Source organism: Nelumbo lutea, chromosome 1, assembly GCF_056320005.1.
Source record: "Nelumbo lutea isolate HS-2025 chromosome 1, American lotus-T2T, whole genome shotgun sequence".
Classification (NCBI taxonomy): domain Eukaryota; kingdom Viridiplantae; phylum Streptophyta; class Magnoliopsida; order Proteales; family Nelumbonaceae; genus Nelumbo; species Nelumbo lutea.
The window spans coordinates 36,880,287-36,900,237 of record NC_142684.1 but is presented as its reverse complement, the minus strand read 5'-3'; the positions used below and the strand labels follow the sequence as shown (position 1 = coordinate 36,900,237).

The following is a 19,951-nucleotide window of genomic DNA, read 5'->3' as shown; positions in this document are numbered from 1 at the left end:
AAGTTTCACAATCTTATTTATATTTTTAATAGTAGTGTAAATATAGAATTGTAGATGTGTTCAGTTTTTCTATAAAAAATAATTATGATATGTCACACTTACTATTTGTTTAATATGATAATTAATTAATATTATACATGTGCCTAAATGTTTTTTTTTTGCAGCATTTATGCATTTTTTAAAATTTTAAATTTTTATATTTTATTTATGACATTAAGTGTTAATACATTTGACCCAAAAGTTGAACTATTGATCATTGCTAAATAGTAAAATAATTTCATTTTTGGTCGGTTCTAAGGTATATATTTCATTTTCATTTTCAATAAAATAATTATTTTTATTACACTTATTTTTTTTTAATTTGATTAATAGAAGTATCATAAATGTGTGTAATTTTTTCTATATTTTGTAATTTTCTATATTTATTTCTATTTAAAATTTTTTATTACCTAACTATGACTTCATAGGTTTATCAATTTGTTTCGAATGGTTGAATTGCTTAGCCATCACATGGATAAATAATGTTTTATTTTTAGCCAATTTTAAAATATATGGGTTTATATTGTTAAAAATAGTGACATAGATCTAATTAATATCATTTATTGGTGAAGAATAACTTAAATATAGGATTTAATAAGAGAATATGTGAATTAATACCTAATGGTCCCGTTTGCTTTTTGGTAAGTTACTTAGGTAAATGCACTTACCCAGGTAAGTGTTTCCTATGCATTTACCCATGTAAATAAGACAATGACCATTTTAGCCATAAAAATCTATTATTGAAAGAGACATTTTTGTCCCATTCAAGTATTGGCAACTTTTCCCCCAGGTGGAAAAGTTATTTACCCACATAGGAGATGAATACCACTTACCTGGGTAAGTAATACGCAGGAAAATAAATTTTCCATGGTCTCCACATAAATCTGAAAAAAAGAATATAAGATTCTTGGTAACTTCCCCCCTCTCAAAATCTTGAAAAAGAACGCCCCCTTAAGTATAAGACTTAATGAAAAGTGATTAAATGAGGTGGAAAGTAAGAATTGAAATTACATTTTCAACTCTTATAATTAGAGATGGTTAAATACACAAATAGGATCATTATGGTAGTCATTAAAACTGACATTAAAATTATTATCAAATGGCTTTTATACCCTTTATCAAATAAAAAAATAAGTGATAATGTTATTTAAAAAATTTTTTACACTACATTCACACTTATATATAGTAGTAAGTATAAAAGGGCAAAATAAGATTAAAAAAATAAATGAATTCATATGTGAAGTTTCAATTATGGGACGGTATGTTTAAGTAGAGTCAACCCACAAGCTATACAAGTCTATTTCAAATACTCAAATACAATTAAGTCAATTTCTGAAAACTAAAGGATATAGTTGTCTTTTTGGAAACAAAGGGCAGGGAAGACCCAACGGGCAACTTGAATGGTCAAAGTGTTTGGGGCAGGGCTACCCCAAGTCCCCAACGGAAGCCCTCCTCCATGTCTTCTTACCAAACGCCTCCGTAACGTTGACAGCCACGCTGACCCTTCCCGATTCAACAACAATATTCCAATCTTACGGATGAGTAGAAGTATTGATGAGTCCACTGAGAGTGGGAGAGTGCCTACCAGTCCAACACGGATCACGAATCCAATGCGTAATAAACCAATCACGGCCTGCCACGTTATAAATCTTTAACTCTCTGGTAGACGTGCTGTCCATCTGAAACAAACTAGAGGTCAGATGATGAGTCGTGAAGTCATGAAATCGGCACGACACGAGACGAAAAAGACGTCTTCTATCTTCTTTTCTGATCTTCTCCTTTTCCTAAATATATGAATAGGTAGGAGATCGTTCATCTTTGGGAGGCAGCTCAGTTCTGAAGCAAGGCTCTCCCTTTTCTTCCAACAAAATTCCCACCTGTCAACAACCAAACCCTAAAAGGGAAAGGAAAAAAAGACTCTAAGAAGAATTTTCTGAAGCTTTTGTTTCAGTAAAAGTTTTCAATCATGAGTAACGAATAGTAAGATTTCGCTTCCCTCCTCCTTTGTATTCCTCCATTTTTTTTTTTATAATTTTGTCTTATTTTTCTTGGTTTTCTGTTTCTTTTACAGTGATTATCTGTTTAAGCTTCTGTTGATTGGGGACTCCTCCGTTGGAAAATCATGTCTTCTTCTCAGATTTGCAGTAAGTAGTTGGTTTTCTGAATTGTTTTAGTAGTGCTTGTGTCAGAATGGTTTTCAGTTAGGTTTCTCATCAGATCTCGCAGAAGGATTGAGTGAGACAGTGAATGCCTTATTAGGAGGGAAAATTTCAAGTTAATTTTTTTTTGTTTTTAATTTTTTAGGATGATTCGTATGTGGATAGCTACATCAGTACCATTGGAGTCGATTTCGTGAGTCTTTGTTACCTTTATATTCCATTTCGCTTTGTTGTTTCTTTGTTTAGTTGATGATATTTATTTGTGTAAATTTCCGTTTTGCTTCTCAGAAAATTAGGACTGTGGAGCTGGATGGAAAGACAATCAAGCTGCAAATTGTGAGTTATCTGATGAGATTCTTTGAGTTTCAAACAGCGTTTGTTGGAGTAACAGAGTATACGTCTTGCAAGGTGCCAACAAGCTGGTTGGTAAGGTCTCTGCTGGTCGTAGCGGAGACTTGGGATCGAATCCCTCCTGCACCTAGGTTGGGGGGGTTATGGGTTGGGGAATGGGCTACCCTCTGTTGTGTAGCCCTTAAAAAAAATAAAAAACAGAGCATACGTCTTTGTTACGATACTTGGATTATTGGATTTGCGTGTATGTTGTTAAGCTTTCCCTCTGTTATAATTTATAATCGGTGGGGTTCATTTGGTAATTTTAGATGCTGAATCAAATTTTAGTAAATATTATTTTGGTAAGTAAGATGGTTCAGGTGGATCCTACATGACATTTGATGAACAAGATTTACGGTTGGTATATTAGCAACTGCTATTAAGCAGGCGTGAAAAAGCTTTCACTTTGGCTTGGAGTTCATGAAGAATTTGAACTCTTTCTGGATAAGGTTTGGTCTTTTAGAGATCCTTTGAGTCCGTATGAACATGAAACCTCTCAAGTGCCATGGTTTGAGGCTAGGGATTGCCTGATGCAGCATATAGATTCTACGTGATAATAATTTCCCCCTGATATTTGCCTTGGATGCCATTGGATGATGATGATTTGCCTTGGAATGCCATGGTCATCCTGGAGGGCATCCCTCACGACCCCAGAGGGGGAAAAACAACACTCCAATTAACAACAGGTGCCATCATTGTTAAGGTGAAACCCAGTTCATTGGGTGGAGTTAAAAAGTGCCAGATAAGAGCTTCCTAATTCAGATTACTTAAATTTTAAATGCAAACTGTTGCTAGAATATATTTTCTTCTTGGATGGAGATGCTAACATAAGTATGAGAAGTACCCATTTTTCACACTTAGAGAATTTGACTTAACCTTGTTTTAATTGGTAAACATTCTGTTGTCAAAACAAAAGGTATTAATATATATATATATATATATAAATAAATATATATATATATATAGCTTCTTTGTCCTTAATGTGGTTAACGAACTAGGTCATTCAGAAGAGATATTAAAAAAAAAATAAAAAAACTCTTGTTCTTAGTGGTAAGTGGTGGTCCTAATTTTTATCAGTAATTCATGTGGTTCATTTGGATATATAAATCTCAGTATTATGTATATAGGATAATCACTTTTATGATTGTAATTTGACAAGAAAAGGGTAGTATCCAGAATATTGTTATGTAAGTCATCTGCTAACAATAAAATCGTTCCTTATTTTAAGATTCTAGTCAAGCTTATTTAACCTTTGCTGCTGCTTATTGTTTGTTTGTTTAGTGGGATACTGCAGGACAGGAGCGGTTTAGGACTATAACCAGCAGTTATTACCGAGGAGCACATGGAATCATTGTATGAAAGTCTTCCTGATCACTTTCGTCTGTCAGCCATTTCTCTTCTTTTATCTAATTGATCTTAGTGTCTTGTTGAACTTGTTTATTTTTTATAGTTTTATCAAAGTACTGTCTAGTTGATGTCTTGATGACTAGTTGATTAACCGTATCAACTGCATCATCAACAAGTGCATTGATAACCATATATGGTTGTCTAGGATGTCTAAGCATCAAATAGGCCAACCTTCTCAACTAGGTCAAATATACTTTACATTTTCCTAAAAAAGGACCATTTTCCCTAGTTGACCTAGTTAACCTAGAAGTTGATTTTATTTGTTCATGTTGATCTTCAACTGTTTAAAATAATATTGGATATCCTCTATTTTATTTATTTGTTATTATCTTTAACAAAATAATGTTACATATGCCTTTATTTTGTGATATTCTTGCTAATTGCTTTAAAATTTTAGAATTATATAATATATGGTTGGGTTAGGGTATATAAAACCATGGTTTAAATGCTTGCTTTGAGGTTGAGCCAACATAGCATCACACTAATGGCCTTAACCGATTTGGAAGAGGCTTGGGCTTCAAATTGTATGTCACTTAAGCCTTTTTTTTTATCAGTAAGCTTTAGATTCAATTAAGATCCTAAACAATAGGATTTGGATCGAATCCACCTAGGTTTAAGTTTAATTTTATTCATATTGTGGTTGCACTATAATTGGATTCAGATATAAGTTTAAATTTCCTTTTTAATTATAATAAAAAAAAGGATTTAGGTATTGCATTTCCTTTTTAATTCTATTCATATTGTGTTTACAATTAAGATTGTAAACAAATATTGCATTTTATTAATTAAGTAAACTAAAAATGGATTAGATATTATATGTTACTAATAAAATTAATTAAAAATAACTTTCATGTGACTTGAACCTATAGCTCATTAGTAAAATTTAAACCTTGTTAAACATAAGTTTATTTTATGTAGATATATAAGCAAAGTTACAATATTAAATTGGGGATGCTTGCCTACAAGATGGTTATAGAAGTTGCTACCATTCTAACATGAGATATTGATGGATCAATACCTGTTGAGCAGGTTGAACTTTATAACTTGCACCGTTTTGTGTCATTTCAATTATGCCTGCACAATAGTTTACAAGGGTCCTGATGCCATGTGTTACATATTGTGATGATAGAAAATCCTACAACTACCTCCAGTTGTAGCCTTGTAGGCTTAGCATTTTCCTATTGCATTAGGGACCAATGTTTTTTATGGTGTTTCAGGAATATGCCTTAGATGCATGGTGCATGCATCTCAAGCACCTTACGCATGAGGCGTATGCCTCTGGTATGCCTCATGCACCTCATGGAGGAGGAGAAGGCTGATGGGTTTTTTTAGTATAATTTTGCAGAGATGTCTAGAATGTTATTGTCTTGGGCAATTTAATTTGAAGGCAACATAGGAAACTTTTTCACAGATGAGCAAAAAAATTCCTTTGGAAAAGAACTGCCAAATTTCTGAAATAGGATTTAGATGGAGTTTTGGGTTGAAATCTGATAGGATGAAGGGTGATGAAAACTTATGGAAGAAACTTGATATTGATAGCATTTGGAAATGAGTTTTAATGTAAACTAAAAACATACTTGGATCAATTTCAATCCTTTAGAGATGTTGAATGAATTGCTTTGTTTATGAATTTTTATGCTATTGATGGCTGTGATGGCTGCTTGTAGCATTAGAGAGAAGATAGAGGAAGAAAGAAAACTTAATGTCACTTACCAAAGGTTGGGGAAGTAATAGTGTTGTCTTCAAAGACTTGAGTTTCTTTCCCTCCAAATGGTCCATGTTACAGTTGTGGTGGGGATTATGTGCCAGACCAGCTTCTCTCTTTTGACAAGCCGAATAATATACCAATGCCTAAGAGCTTCCCTTAAGGGACCTTGCAATACACCAGTTAATTTTCAGCAATTGATGAAAGAAGGACCAGATCCTGTACCCCGCCCTACAATGCATCAAAAGATGATCATCTGTCTCAGTTATACACTGCCATGTGGAACACTCAGAGGATTGGATAGTCATCCCTCATGAAATTAACTTAACCCTTGTCAGACATTTATCCAGAATTGCTGTCCAGAGCATGAAGTTAAACTTCGATGATACAATGGATTCCAAATGCATTTCTCTTGCCACCTCCAAACCTGTACAACAGCTAAAATTTCAGCTCTCATTATTTATCAAAAAGAAAATTTCAGCTCTCATTGAGTTCTCATAACCGATAGGTCTTGGATACGTTGCTATTATAGAGTATAAACTCTATAGTCTATACTGAGTTCCATTCCTCACTGATACCCTGCCAAGAAAATTGTGATAACTATCCCATTTTACATAGGATATGCAACATCTTAGTTTCATTAGGTAAGTGCTAACTCAGAAAGCTCTCCAAAGACAATAAAACAAAGCAAAATAGGTGAGTTTGATATTTTAAAAACGACTCTTTAGAGTTGCATAATTTCAAGTTAAGGTTCAAGAAAATTTTATGTATCCTACAGGGCACTTATCAACTCAAGCTAAATCTTCTAGCCATCCTAAAACACCTTTGCAGGCTTGCTGATACCTACTAAAAAATTAAAATTCAAAATTCTCTTCAAATTTAGAAGCTACAAGTTATAAAAACATCCCCCTTTTAAACTACTTTTTTTTTATAAGTCAAAGGCATTTTCTTCAAATTTAGAAACCATAGAACCATCCCTCCATGCCCAAAAATGTAGGAAATTAGATACCTTTTAAACGACCAATTCTTCTTCTTTTTCATACACAACATAATCAATAAAATTCAGCAAAATTAGCAAGGCATTTAAAATCATGAATTCATATAGTAAAAACCCCAACAAAATGACAAATAAGTGAAGAAACAAGTCAATAGCATAGTTATTCCAAACAAATGAGTATTAGAATAAACTGAGTCCATGAAATGGAGTATTGTATTGTAGCAAAAATCCTAGTAAATTAAGCAATGAACTATACATTATGCTATTATATCTTATATGATCTTATTATCATATAGCATAAACAAATTGCAACATTTTATACAACATATAATAAGGCGCCTGTCTTGCCCTTTTTGTTGTCTAAGAGGGTGTCTAAATGCATGCAAATATAATGTGCTACAGAAGTGTCCCCAGAAAATGCCTCATTGCCTAGACACCCTCCTATGCATTATCCTGGTAATTGTATCTTCATAGGGACAATAATTGTGCTAATGTGTTCTGAAAGGGGCTATATACCCCATATGTGACACATTTGTGTATTAAATTTATGATTGACATTTCTTACTTCAGTTATTTGATTTGACAACACATGTGCCAATTCTTACTGATGTAATTCACTGCCAACAGATTGTTTATGATGTGACTGAGATGGAAAGCTTCAACAATGTCAAGCAGTGGTTGAATGAGATTGATAGATATGCTAATGATAGTGTATGCAAGCTTCTTGTAGGAAATAAATGTGACTTGGTTGAGAACAGGGTTGTGGACACACAAACTGCAAAGGTAATTTTCACCTGGCATCACTAGAGGGAGACCAATCTGTTACCTTCTTGTGTGAGAGTGTGAGAATTAAACTTTTTTTTTGATAAATGGTGAGAATTAAATTAAATTGCCTGTCTGAATTATTTATTTCCGCCTTTCTGTTTAGGAAGGATAAAGATCTTTTAAGAATTCCTTTGTTGGGCATACACCTCTGCATGGAACTTATAAAAAATATGCCTCTGCATGGAAACTGCTAACTGATTTTTCAGAGACAAATTTTAGATTATCGGTTTTATTTCATTTTTCATGAAAATTAAAAGTATACATGTGCCATATTTGAATGGTGGGTGCCCTTAGGAGAATATGTTTACTAGGATAAATGTACACTTGTCTGGATTCTGTTTGTAAGATTTGGGAGAAAAAAGTAAAACATGGCCTCCAAATTGGAGAAAATGAAGACAGCTTATCCTTTGCCATATTGAGTCTCAATATACATGGTCTTTAAGTATATGCTAAATTGATAATCTTTATTCCAGAAGTAATTCACTGTTGATAGTTGCCTTTTTATACAATATAACTTCATATAGTCACCCTCTACTACAATATTTTGCAAAATCAACCTTTTGCATATCTTTAAACCTTTTAGGACATCATGCAGTTTGGCCTGTGTGGAGTGTCCTTTGCCTATTGGACCTGAATAGAGAGTATTAAAATAACCTGAACTATTCCTTATGACTACCCTTGTGTCCAATGGTCCTAGATTACTGCAGCTGCCAAAATTGAGTTTCACTTCGTTCAATGTGGATGGGATACTAGAAAAGAAAAGAAATAAGAAAGACTTAAGAAAGAAAAGAAAAAGGGGTTTCTTGAGAGTAGAAGAAGAGAAGAAGATGGGAGAAGAGAAAGAGAAGGCCAAAAACTAATTAGGCCGCTCCTCCTACTATTTTTATATTAAAAGAATAAAAAGTGTACAATCACCAATATTGCCCTTAATAGGGAAACTATTTAGACAACAAAGGAACTCAACTTAAAAAAGAAACATTAAAAGAATCTCCATGCTACCTTTGATTTTTGTTTTCAATGAAAGATAAGTTGTGGCATTTCATGTTAGAATGCAGAGGAGAAATTGCCAGAATCTTTGTGGACCACTTTAAATCCTTTTACAGGAGACCTCTGGAGGATAGATTGAGTTTAGAAGGATTGGAGTGGCCTTTACTAGAGGAGAAGGCAGCAAATTGGCTGGAAAGAGATTTTGAGGAAGAAGAAATTAGAAAGGCAATGTTCTCCACGAATAGGTCTAAAGCACTAGGCTCAGATGGGTTCACAAGGGCTTTCTATTAGGATTGTTGGGAAGTGTTGAAAGACAATTTATTTGAAGTCTTTAAGGAATTTTCAAATACACATTGTTAGCCCTGAAGTTAATGCAACTTTCTTGGCCTTGATTCCAAAAAAAGGTGATGCTAGCCATCCAAAAGATTTCTGACCCATTAGTCTAGTGACCAGTGTCTACAAGATAGTTGCTAAAGTCCTATCGTTGAGGATCAAAGTAATTCTCCCCTCTCTCATCAGTCAATATCAAGGAGTTTTTGTTCAAGGGAGACAAATAGTTGATCAAATTCTGATAGTCAATGAATGTGTAGAGGAAATGAAGAGATCTAGGAAGGAAGGTTTTATGTGTAATTTTTTTTTGAGAGAGAAGTAAAGTATCGTTGTATTAATTTGGACTTTATCTTGCTGTAAGGTTTTGTGTGCAAATTGGACTTAGAAAATGCTTATGACATGGTGGATTGGGGATTTTTGAAAGAAGTTTTGTAACAATGGGGTTTGGGGAGAGATGGTGCAATTGGATGCTTGGGTGTGTATGATCATGTCATTTTTCTATCCTTGTTAATGGAGTGGTAAAAGACTTCTTCCTAGCTTGAAGAGGGTTAAGGCTAGGTGATCCCCTCTCACCCTTCCTTTTTACTTTAATGGCGGATCTCTTTAGTAGACTCCTCTCTGAGGTAGACAGGGAAGATGATTTTAGGAGTTGGAGAGTGGGTATGGATAACGTTCCAATTACTCATCTCCAATTTGTAGACGATATCAATATTTTTTGTGAAGGGGGAGATATCAGGAGAGTTAGGAGATTGAAAGATCTAATCAAAAAGTTTGAAAAAGTGTCAAATCTGAAAATCAATTTGGACAAGAGTTGCATAACAAGGATTAACATGGAGGGGAATGTCCTACGTAGGATAGTGGAATGCTTAGAATGTCATATCACCACTTGGCCTTTGACCTACCTAGGGCTTCCTCTATGTGCAAACCCTAAGTAAAGCAATTTTTTGAACCTAGTTATAGAAAGACGTAAAAAGAGATTGGCTGCTTGAAAGAGAAGCTATATCTCTTTGGGAGGTAGGATCACTATGATAAAATCAACTTTGACTAACCTACCTATCATAGCTAGGCGACGCCTAGGCGATGGAATCTATAAATATATTAATTTATGGATTTCTATACTTCCTAAAGGACCTAAACTATTTTATAAGATATATTTGCTAACTAGCTACACATTACACTAAGCATAATCAATAAAATCTTTCATATAAGTATAATTTTCATGTGAAAATATAAAAATTAAACTAGTAAAGTTTGAGAAAAAGTCTACTAACATGGCAAGTTCCAAGCTGGCAATACTAAAAAAGTAAACTAGTAGATATAATTAATTAATCAATCAATAAGAAATCAACCTTATCAATCTATCATTAACAAATGGAAGAAGCACTACAACAAAAATAAAAATATTCATAAGAATTTAATACATACCTTGGTTGATGATTGGTACTTTAAGAAATAATATGTTTAAACTATGAAACTTGGAAGTCATGAAACCATTAAAAAATAAAAAGCATAATAGCATATAATGAATAAGTATAAAACTAAACTATAAGTCATCATTCATCTCCAGTTCCCCACAAGTCCATAAAGAAAATGCTCTATTCCTAATTAATTAGAGTGTCTAATAAGTAAGAACCACTAACACCTCCATTGAATGCACCAACATCATTAGCACCATAATCAACATCTTCATGCTCATCATCACTAATATCTTCTTGATCTTCATTATCTTCCTATCATTGTCCCATATTTGCTCTTCTTCTTCTTCTTGAACAACTATTTTGCCTTTATCTTGTCTTCCAAACTCACCTTTCCCACGACCACCTCTACCTCTATCTCTACCTTTGCCTTTACTTGGACCTCTACTTGCATTTCCACGCCCATGTCCACTTCTCCTTGGCCTATTTGACCCTTCAAGGATTTCAGATGCCCCTGATGCTTCATCAACTTGAGTCCATGTAAGATCACACCCTTCATGGACCAAGTCATTTGAGGGGTCTTTCCCAGTCAACCACTCACTGGTTTCATCTACATCATCAAAGCAAATAGGGTCAAATTGCTTTGCATTTGCATGCCTTGTTGTAAATCTCTCTCGAAGGCGTTGGTTGTATTGAACAAATACAAGATCATTTAGCCTCTTTTGATCAAGCCTATTCCTCTTTTTTTGTATGAATCTACATTCACAACAAAATAAGAAAAATTATAAAAATAAGCATCTTAAATTCTTAACTTTCATAAATAATTTTATCACAAAACCAAACATTAGGTCCATTACTTAGAACTTACATGCTTCATGGACCAAGTAAGATCACACCCTTCATGGACCAAGTCATTTGAGGGGTCTTTCCCAGTCAACCACTCACTGGTTTCATCTACATCATCAAAGCAAATAGGGTCAAATTGCTTTGCATTTGCATGCCTTGTTGTAAATCTCTCTCGAAGGCGTTGGTTGTATTGAACAAATACAAGATCATTTAGCCTCTTTTGATCTAGCCTATTCCTCTTTTTTGTATGAATCTACATTCACAACAAAATAAGAAAAATTATAAAAATAAGCATCTTAAATTCTTAACTTTCATAAATAATTTTATCACAAAACCAAACATTAGGTCCATTACTTAGAACTTACATGCTCAAAAGTGCTCCAATTGCGCTTACAAGCAAAAGAAGTGCATGTAAGACCTAATATGCGTAATGCAATACGCCTAAGGTCTGGGGTGCAATGTCCATAGCTATGCCACTGATTAGCTACAAAATAGAAAAAATGAATTAAAACAATATAAATTTAAAATAACGGGAATAAAATATAAATATAAGTTTCAAGAAAAGAGAGCTTATATTACTTGGTTGCTTCGTTTCACGTTGCCTAATTGCCAATTCTTTAGAGAAAGCACCACGAGCGTGCTTATACTCTTCTAACTGATGAGAGATCTTGTCTTGAATTTCAATATCACCGACTATTCTCTCAATGCAATCTAGATGAGAGATCTTGTCTTGAATTTCAATATCACTGACTATTCTCTCAATGCAATCTAGAAGGCCCATTTCAAACTTTCCAACCGATGCTTCATCTTGTGCTTTAGCCTTGTAATAAAGGGTTGGATTAAGAAAGAAACCAATAAGGTGCAACGGATGTTGCATCATATTAGTCCAACGCCTATAAAAAATGTCTAAAATGGGCTTATACTCCCTTTCTTTCCCACTAAAGTTTTCTTTTATTTTTTCTCTTGCTTGCTCCATTGCATAGTAAAAATAACCATTGCGGGTTTCTCATCACCATCAACCAATTGTAAAACCTTCACAATCAGTTGAGCAGCCAAAAGAGCAACTCTTACATTTTTCCAAGACCCAACAGAAAGCATAATATCACCGACTATTCTCTCAATGCAATCTAGAAGGCCCATTTCAAACTTTCCAACCGATGCTTCATCTTGTGCTTTAGCCTTGTAATAAAGGGCTGGATTAAGAAAGAAACCAATAAGGTGCAACGGATGTTGCATCATATTAGTCCAACGCCTATAAAAAATGTCTAAAGTGGGCTTATACTCCCTTTCTTTCCCACTAAAGTTTTCTTTTATTTTTTCTCTTGCTTGCTCCATTGCATAGTAAAAATAACCATTGCGGGTTTCTCATCACCATCAACCAATTGTAAAACCTTCACAATCAGTTGAGCAGCCAAAAGAGCAACTCTTACATTTTTCCAAGACCCAACAGAAAGCATAGTGCTTAATGCTCTTAGTCCATCTGATTTGTTAGCCCATTTACTGTTGTTCCACACATCACCAACAAATAAAGCACGCAAGGGCTCCTTGAAAGTATACAAACTTTGTAAAGTTAGAAAAGAGGTAGCAAACTTTGGAGTTCTCCATGCTGTATCTTTTGACTATCTTGTCAATATAAGCAGATTGAGATAATCCTATTATCCTCTTCGATCTATCTCTATAGAGTCGAAGACCTAGTATATAGGAGGCTTCTTCAAGATCTTTCATGGAGAATTGCTGTGAAAGCCACACTTACACCGTAGTCAACATTCCTACATCATTCCCAATGAGTAGAATGTCGTCTACATACAGAACCAGAAACGTAATCTTATCACCACTGGATTTTCTGTAAACGCAGGGCTCATCCGGGTTCTTCTCAAAGTCAAACTTTTTGATAGTAGAGTCAAACTGGATGTTCCAACTCCTAAAAGCTTGCTTAAGTCCATATATGGATCTATTTAATTTACATACCATGTGTTTCTGACCCGCAACTATGAAACCTTGCGGTTGCTGCATATAGATATCTTTAGTGAAATCTCCATTCAGGAACGCAATTTTGACATCCATTTGCCAAATCTCGTAATCATGGTATGCTGCTACAGCTAGCAGGATCCTAATGGATTTAAGCATGGCCACCAACGAAAAGGTTTCCTCATAATCGATACCCTCTTTCTGAGTATATCCTTTCGCCACTAGACAAGCCTTATAAGTTTCAACCTTGCCATTGGGGCCCTTCTTCCTCTTATAGATTCATTTGCAACCAATTGCTTTTACCCCAGGTGGCGGATCTACTAGATTTCAGACTCCGTTGGTCTCCATCGAATCCATCTCAGCTCTCATGACATCTACCCACTTCAAGGAATCTATGTCCAACATAGCTTTCGTACAAGTCACAGGATCCTTCTCACTAGTCGTAGCTTCCACCAGGTAACTATCCTGGTCATAGCCGAGATGAACCGGAGGCTTGGAAACTTGGGTAGATCTACTAGGTTGGTCATTACCTAGAACTTGTGGGATACCTCCCACTGACCCTGGGCTCTCCTCATCAAGAACAACTTCCTGACGATGATTGTTTAGGATATACTCATCTTCCAAGAATGGGCATTTCGACTACGATGATTGTCCGCACTCGTTCTTTTAACATGTGCCGGACAACCCCAAATCTTCAAGTGTCTCACACTTGGTTTCTTTCTGGTCCAAAGCTCATAGGGAGTCTTCGGAACTGATTTGGTTGGAACCCGGTTCAGCATGTATATCACAGTCTCTAATGCGAAACCCCAAAAGGATGTGGGCAACTCTGAGTGTACAGAAGTGACCAGACCATATCTAATAAGGTCCTATTCATCCTCTCTAAAACATCGTTTACTGTGGTGTAGCAGAAGCTAACTGTGATACTATCCCGTTGATCTTCAAGTAGTCCCTGATTTTGTCAGAGAGATACTCGCCACCTCGTTCCGATCGAAGGGTCTTAATTTCTCTCCCTAACTGTTTCTCGACCTCATGTCTGAACTCTTTGAACTTTTCAAATGATTCAGACATGTGTCTCATTAGGTACACGTAACCATATCGAGAATAATCATTGGTGAATGTAATAAAATACATGTGTTGGTTACGAGTCCTAACACTCATGGGACCACATACATCAGTATGTATAAGGTCAAGCGTGCCTGTACATCTTTTAGGCTTACCGTTAAATGGTCGTTTCGTCAACTTACCCTGAAGGCAAGGTTCACAAATCGGAAGAATGGAGAACATAGAGACCATTCTCAAGTTCTCCGTATGCGATGAATTTGTTATTTCTTTTAATAGTAATCGTATTACCAAAAAAGAATAGAATATCCATCCGCACACAATTTTGAAACAGAAATCAAAATTTTTCTCAAATTCTGTACATAAAGACAATCTTTTAGTACAATAGATCATTCTCTGAAAATAACTCTACGGTTCTTATGGCCATAGCTGCAACACTTGCAGAAGTCTCCAAGTAAAGAGTTACTTCTCCGTCACTCAGTCTTCTGGTTATCCTGAACCCTTACAGTGAGTTACACGCATGAGTCGAAACCCCAAAGTCAATACACTAGGAAGCAGAAGTTACCACAACAAATTGGTTTCTATGACACAAGATTCAAAATTACCTTGTTTTTTGGATTCCAGGTACTGAGGACAGTTCCTCTTCCAGTGGCCGGTCTGCTTGCAGAAGTGACAAGCATCTGATGCTCTATCATTCTTCTGCCTCTTAGACTTGGCAGCCTTCTTCTAGGGCTTTCTCTTAGCCTTCCTCTTCTTTTTACCCGATTTGCCAGCTTCAACAAGCATGGCTATGGGCTCATCCTTCTTAATCAGTTCTTCAACCCTCTACAACATATTGCTGAATTCTTGGATGCTGGCATTCAGCTTGTTCATGTTATAGTTCATGATGAACTGATTGAAGGAGGCGGAGAATTCAGGATGGCGTCTACCTTCGTGACATGGTCAAGCCCGGATCCAAGAGCCTCAAGTTCATTAATGTAACCCATCATCCGAAGACAATGGTCATGAACCTGTTGGTTCTTGGACATCTGCGCGGTCATGAACTGTTTCTGGACCTTCTGACGAGTAGAACGATTCTACTCTTCATTCATCGTCCTTAGACTATCTAATATGTCCTTGGACAATTCGATTTGATCGAACCGTCTCTGTATCGGATTATCCAAGGAGGCAATGATGTAGCAACGGGCTAGGGAATTCTTCTCTTCCCATTCCTGGTAATTTCTCCTTCGGGCCTCAGAAGCCCCATCACTCGGACGCTTCGGGGCAGAATTCTTAGCTACTTTGTCTAATTTTTCAGACGTTAGGACCATCATAAGATTACGGTACTAGTCAGCATAGTTAGGTCCCTTAAGTTTGTTGTCGTCCAACAACTTAGCAAATTGTCCATTTACCATTTCTGATAAAAATCAAACATTAGTCCACAACCTAATTTTATTCATGTTATCTACATAGATATGATTTTTAATCTATGTTTCATTCCCATTTGTTCATCTCTGAGATTTCCCTCCTATCTCAATGACGGAGACTACGAATTATGCCTCTAGAAATGTGAGAAATCACATAGGGTGCATGGAGCCAACTGTTTCAGCTGCATAACCCCACCACCTTTCTGTGAAGGATCATATCCACTCATCGTATGAGCTTTCCCTTTGGCCTCTGTCTGACAAAGTTCATTGCCATTTTAGGTTAAACCTTTCTGTCCAATGAGTGCTCACCCATCATATTCGTGAACGCCAAGGTACCGTGAGAGAGTCTTCCATTTTAGGATAGGCCCTTCCCACATCGGTTTATGACGCCTCTATCATCTTATGACACATTCCAACAGATCCAACAACAAATGGATAACCCAATTTTATGGTGCGTTTCCTCATTACTGAATGACCCATTTTCATGCTAATGATGGAAGGCCTTTGGAGAGTTCATCATATGAATCTCCCTATCACATGCACCCATATTTCAGGAGGGAACAAAAGTTACGCCCTAGTTTAATTTAGGTCAAACCAAAGTGACTCCCACTGACTTTCATAAAGCCAGATTTCTGTGGGCCTTAAATGACTAAGGTTCCGCACGGTTCCTCTTTAGGGGAGGTGTGGGGCCCACCACGAAGGGGGGATCATCCAATGATCTTAAGGACACCATGGCAATGATGTGCATTTAGCCATGGTGTGCGCAGATGTGCGAACAGCCCTAGTACTGATTCTTGATTGTCTTTAATCAATAATTTAATTTCAGATCAATTCTTAAATTAATTCTTGGATTAAAGATCAAACCCTAGACCCATTTGAACCAGATTGGACCAAACTGGTTGGACTGAATCTGTGGTTCGATGGGGGTTGTTCTCAGCCCTAATTTCCCACTCTTGGGTCAAGAGAGGGAATATAAGCCACATAACCCTATATTACATTGTATTTATATATTTTATATTATTATAATATATTATATTTATAGTAATCAAATTCTAATATTGATCGAATCGAATTAGTGTAGATTTGAATTCGACTTAATATATCAATCGGTATTAAAATTTAATTCAAATTTGACCATTAAATTAATTGAATTATCCGAATTTGATTCATTTATGTTGGATATTGAATTCGAAAGCGGATACTAGGATATTGTTTACACCCCTAGGTGGCTCATTGGGTGAAAACCCTCAATTTCTTCAAGAAATATATAGTGGATAATATTATTGGGGGTTTGGTCCGTGGTGGCATTTTCTTCCACTTGGAGGTCCACTGTACTTGAGTGGACTCCTCCAGGGCTCAACAGACTTAAACTGAACTTTGATGATAGTTCTAGTTGCAAGCCACTTCTCTCTGGAACTGGTGGAGCATAAGGCAGATTGGTAGCTTTGCTCTTAGGACCAATTGGTCATGGATACTCTTTACAACTCCCTGTTAGTTGTAAATAAGATGTGCATGGACAGCTTAAGTGTGTGGAGTTCAGATTAGCTATGAGAGAAGTGAGGTTCCTAGCAAGGGATTTGGGTGTCAGCTTTAGATGGATTAGAAGATCGGCAAATAGACTGGATGATACCCTCACTAAACAGGGGATAGGTAGGGTTGAATTGTTTTGAGCTTCCTTGTGATGCTCCTTAGTCACTAAGAGCTGTCTTAATATTGTTTTGAGCTGATAAAATTTTTTTACTTACCAAAAAAAGTGGAAATTGTTATTCCACTAGGATTGGAGATCAATCAATATGACCTCTTTCGACTCTCATTAACTTGTTTCAGAATCCACAACAAGAGAGAGATTAAGGAGGAAGATGCCCATAGAATTAGAGTGGGATGGGTAAAATGAGAGGTGCATCAAGAATTCTATGATATGAGATGGTTTTAAGGCCATTAATGTTGCAGGGATCAGAGTGTTAGGCAGTGCAGAAACATATCCAAAAATGAGTATAGCAGAAATGTGAATGCTGATGCAAATGAGTGGGAAACCATAGGGCTGTGTTTGGCTGCAATTTGCACTAGTACAAATGCATGGGAGTGCAAATGTAAAAAATGCAAATTCTTGTTTAATTTTGTTTTGGATCTCACTTTATTCTGTTTCATGTCTTAATTTGCTTCATTTGTACTGCAATCAAACAAAATAAGCTAAGATTTGAAACAAAAATAGGTCAAAATTTACACTCAAATCATTTGCATTGCCATGGTTTTGCATCAGTGCAAATTTATTTGCATTGCAACCAAACACAGCCTAAAGGATAGGGTTACAACATATTCGTGGGAACCTAGGGGTAGCCCCAATAGGTGACAAGATGAGGGAAAATAGACTAAAGATGATTTGGTCGTGTGCAGAGAAGACCATTTACATGATTACATCCTTCTGAAAAGTAACAAGTTGGAGGCTCTATAAGAGCCAGAGGTAGGCCAAAAGAACATGGTAATGAAAAATGGTTTGAAGGCTCCTAATTAAACAATGAATATGGCAGTGAACAGTGTGGAATAGCAGAACAAGACCCATATAGGACAAGCTTTGATGGGTTAATGACCATAGTCAAGGTGCCTGGGCAATTCTGGGTGACAGTGCGGTGCTTAGTCCTATGCAGGTGAAATTCTCTCTCAAAACATGACAATAGTATTTCAATTATATCGATTTCATACTTCAAAAAGTGACTAATATAATTATTTAATAGAGCAATTTCATATCACATTAGCAACTAAAGATGGTTATAATTTTATGACAAAATTTAAGACAGTAAATAAAAGAGAAAAAGAACATGGGTGGATCTTCTGTTTTATTTAGCAACTATTATTTTTTCTTTTTCTCTTCTTGAAACCTTTGGATCTTTTATACTTCAATAGTAGAACTTTAAAACAAAGCATAAATTATAATTATAAAAAAACAAAGCACAAATTATGTATATAGTATATAATAGAATGTATTAACATATATGTTAGTAAGCAATATGGATGATACTATAATAAGCCGCACACCTTGTCATTTTAGTTGCCTAGATGGGCACCTAGTATATACAAGGCGTTGAGGTGAGGTACCCAACCAAAGGTTCCTAGTCATCTAGAGGCCTTGTAGGCCTCGACAACTAAGGATGATGCTGAGCCAAGTCCTTGAGGAAAGAGGAAAAAGTCATACTAATTATTATAAACAAGTAGCAAGAATGAGAACATACATAAACTGGAAAGGGGAGAAAGTCATCAATTATTATAAACAAGTAGCAAGAATGAGAACACACATAAACTGGGAAGAGGAAAAGTATGTGGTCAGTTTTGTTACAAATTATTTAGTAGGTGGCCTTTTCCATTTCAAAATACTTTGGCTTCTGCCAATCTTTTGGAAGTGGCTTCACTCCAACTAAACCAAATGAATTGCAGGCATTTGCAGATGAGCTGGGGATCCCTTTCCTTGAGACAAGTGCTAAAGATTCGATTAATGTAGAGCAAGCTTTTTTGACAATGGCTGGTGAGATCAAGAAAAGGTAAATATGTTACTCTTGGTGTTCTAATTAGAAAATTCCTGATCATTCACATTTTTCTTTGACTGTATATCAGGTGCAATCTTTTATAATTTCTTTTGAGCTTTGTGTGCCCATATTTCAGGATCCTACTAATTTTAGAAGGCATTGTCTTTTTCCAAGGAAAACTGCTATCAGTAGTTTATCTGCAATGGCCTTTAAAATCCATTTTCCTGAATATGGACAATAGACCGCTTATTTGAGTTTCAAAACTTAAAATTGGAATTGTGCAACTTCAGCACTATTTGTATCCTACATGCAGAATCTCTTAGATGTAACCTTTGAGTGGATCAAAATTCATTTCATTCTGTTAACCGTTTTGCCTCGAATTATTATGCAAATTTACTGCCAAAAAAGAAGGGAGACGGCATTTATTTATCTTGTTTCTTTTTTCTCATTATTCTGCAGAATTGGAACCCAACCCAATGCAAACAAGAAACCAGCGAATACAGTTCAAATGAAAGGGCAACCAATTCAGCAGAAAAGCAACTGTTGTGGCTAGCTGTTTTTTATGTACTTTACATTAATGTTTAATATCAAGTTCATTTAAGCTAGTTGGTAAATATGTGATCATTTGTGGCCAACCTGTTTGAATCTTTCCCAACTTAAACTTGAATCTTGTTCACATAAGCTCTTCTTCTGTGGATCACCTAGTTGTTAAAAAATACTATGGTAGTAAAATCTCTAGTTACTCAACAGTTTATCTAGTCAAACATCATTAGATATGACAATGGGGCCCATTTTCTGTTTTCCTTTTCTAGCTGACTTCTCAGTTTGATCCATGTTGGATGCCTGTAATTAGAAGTTGAAGGGGGATAATGAATTATTTGGCTGTACACATTAGTTCTG

General features: G+C 35.8%; 1 protein-coding gene across 1 annotated transcript; it reads left to right on the top strand.

Moving 5' to 3' along the window:
- Nucleotides 1–1,709: 1,709 nt before the first annotated feature.
- On the top strand, nucleotides 1,710–19,798 carry ATFP8 (Ras-related small GTP-binding family protein). Its single transcript, XM_088960712.1, has 8 exons — nucleotides 1,710–2,019; nucleotides 2,111–2,183; nucleotides 2,344–2,391; nucleotides 2,487–2,534; nucleotides 3,870–3,941; nucleotides 7,325–7,480; nucleotides 18,963–19,066; nucleotides 19,511–19,798. The coding sequence occupies exons 1-8, from the start codon at nucleotides 2,006–2,008 to the stop codon at nucleotides 19,602–19,604; spliced, it is 609 nt and encodes a 202-aa protein (XP_088816838.1). The 5' UTR covers nucleotides 1,710–2,005; the 3' UTR covers nucleotides 19,605–19,798.
- Nucleotides 19,799–19,951: the final 153 nt, after the last annotated feature.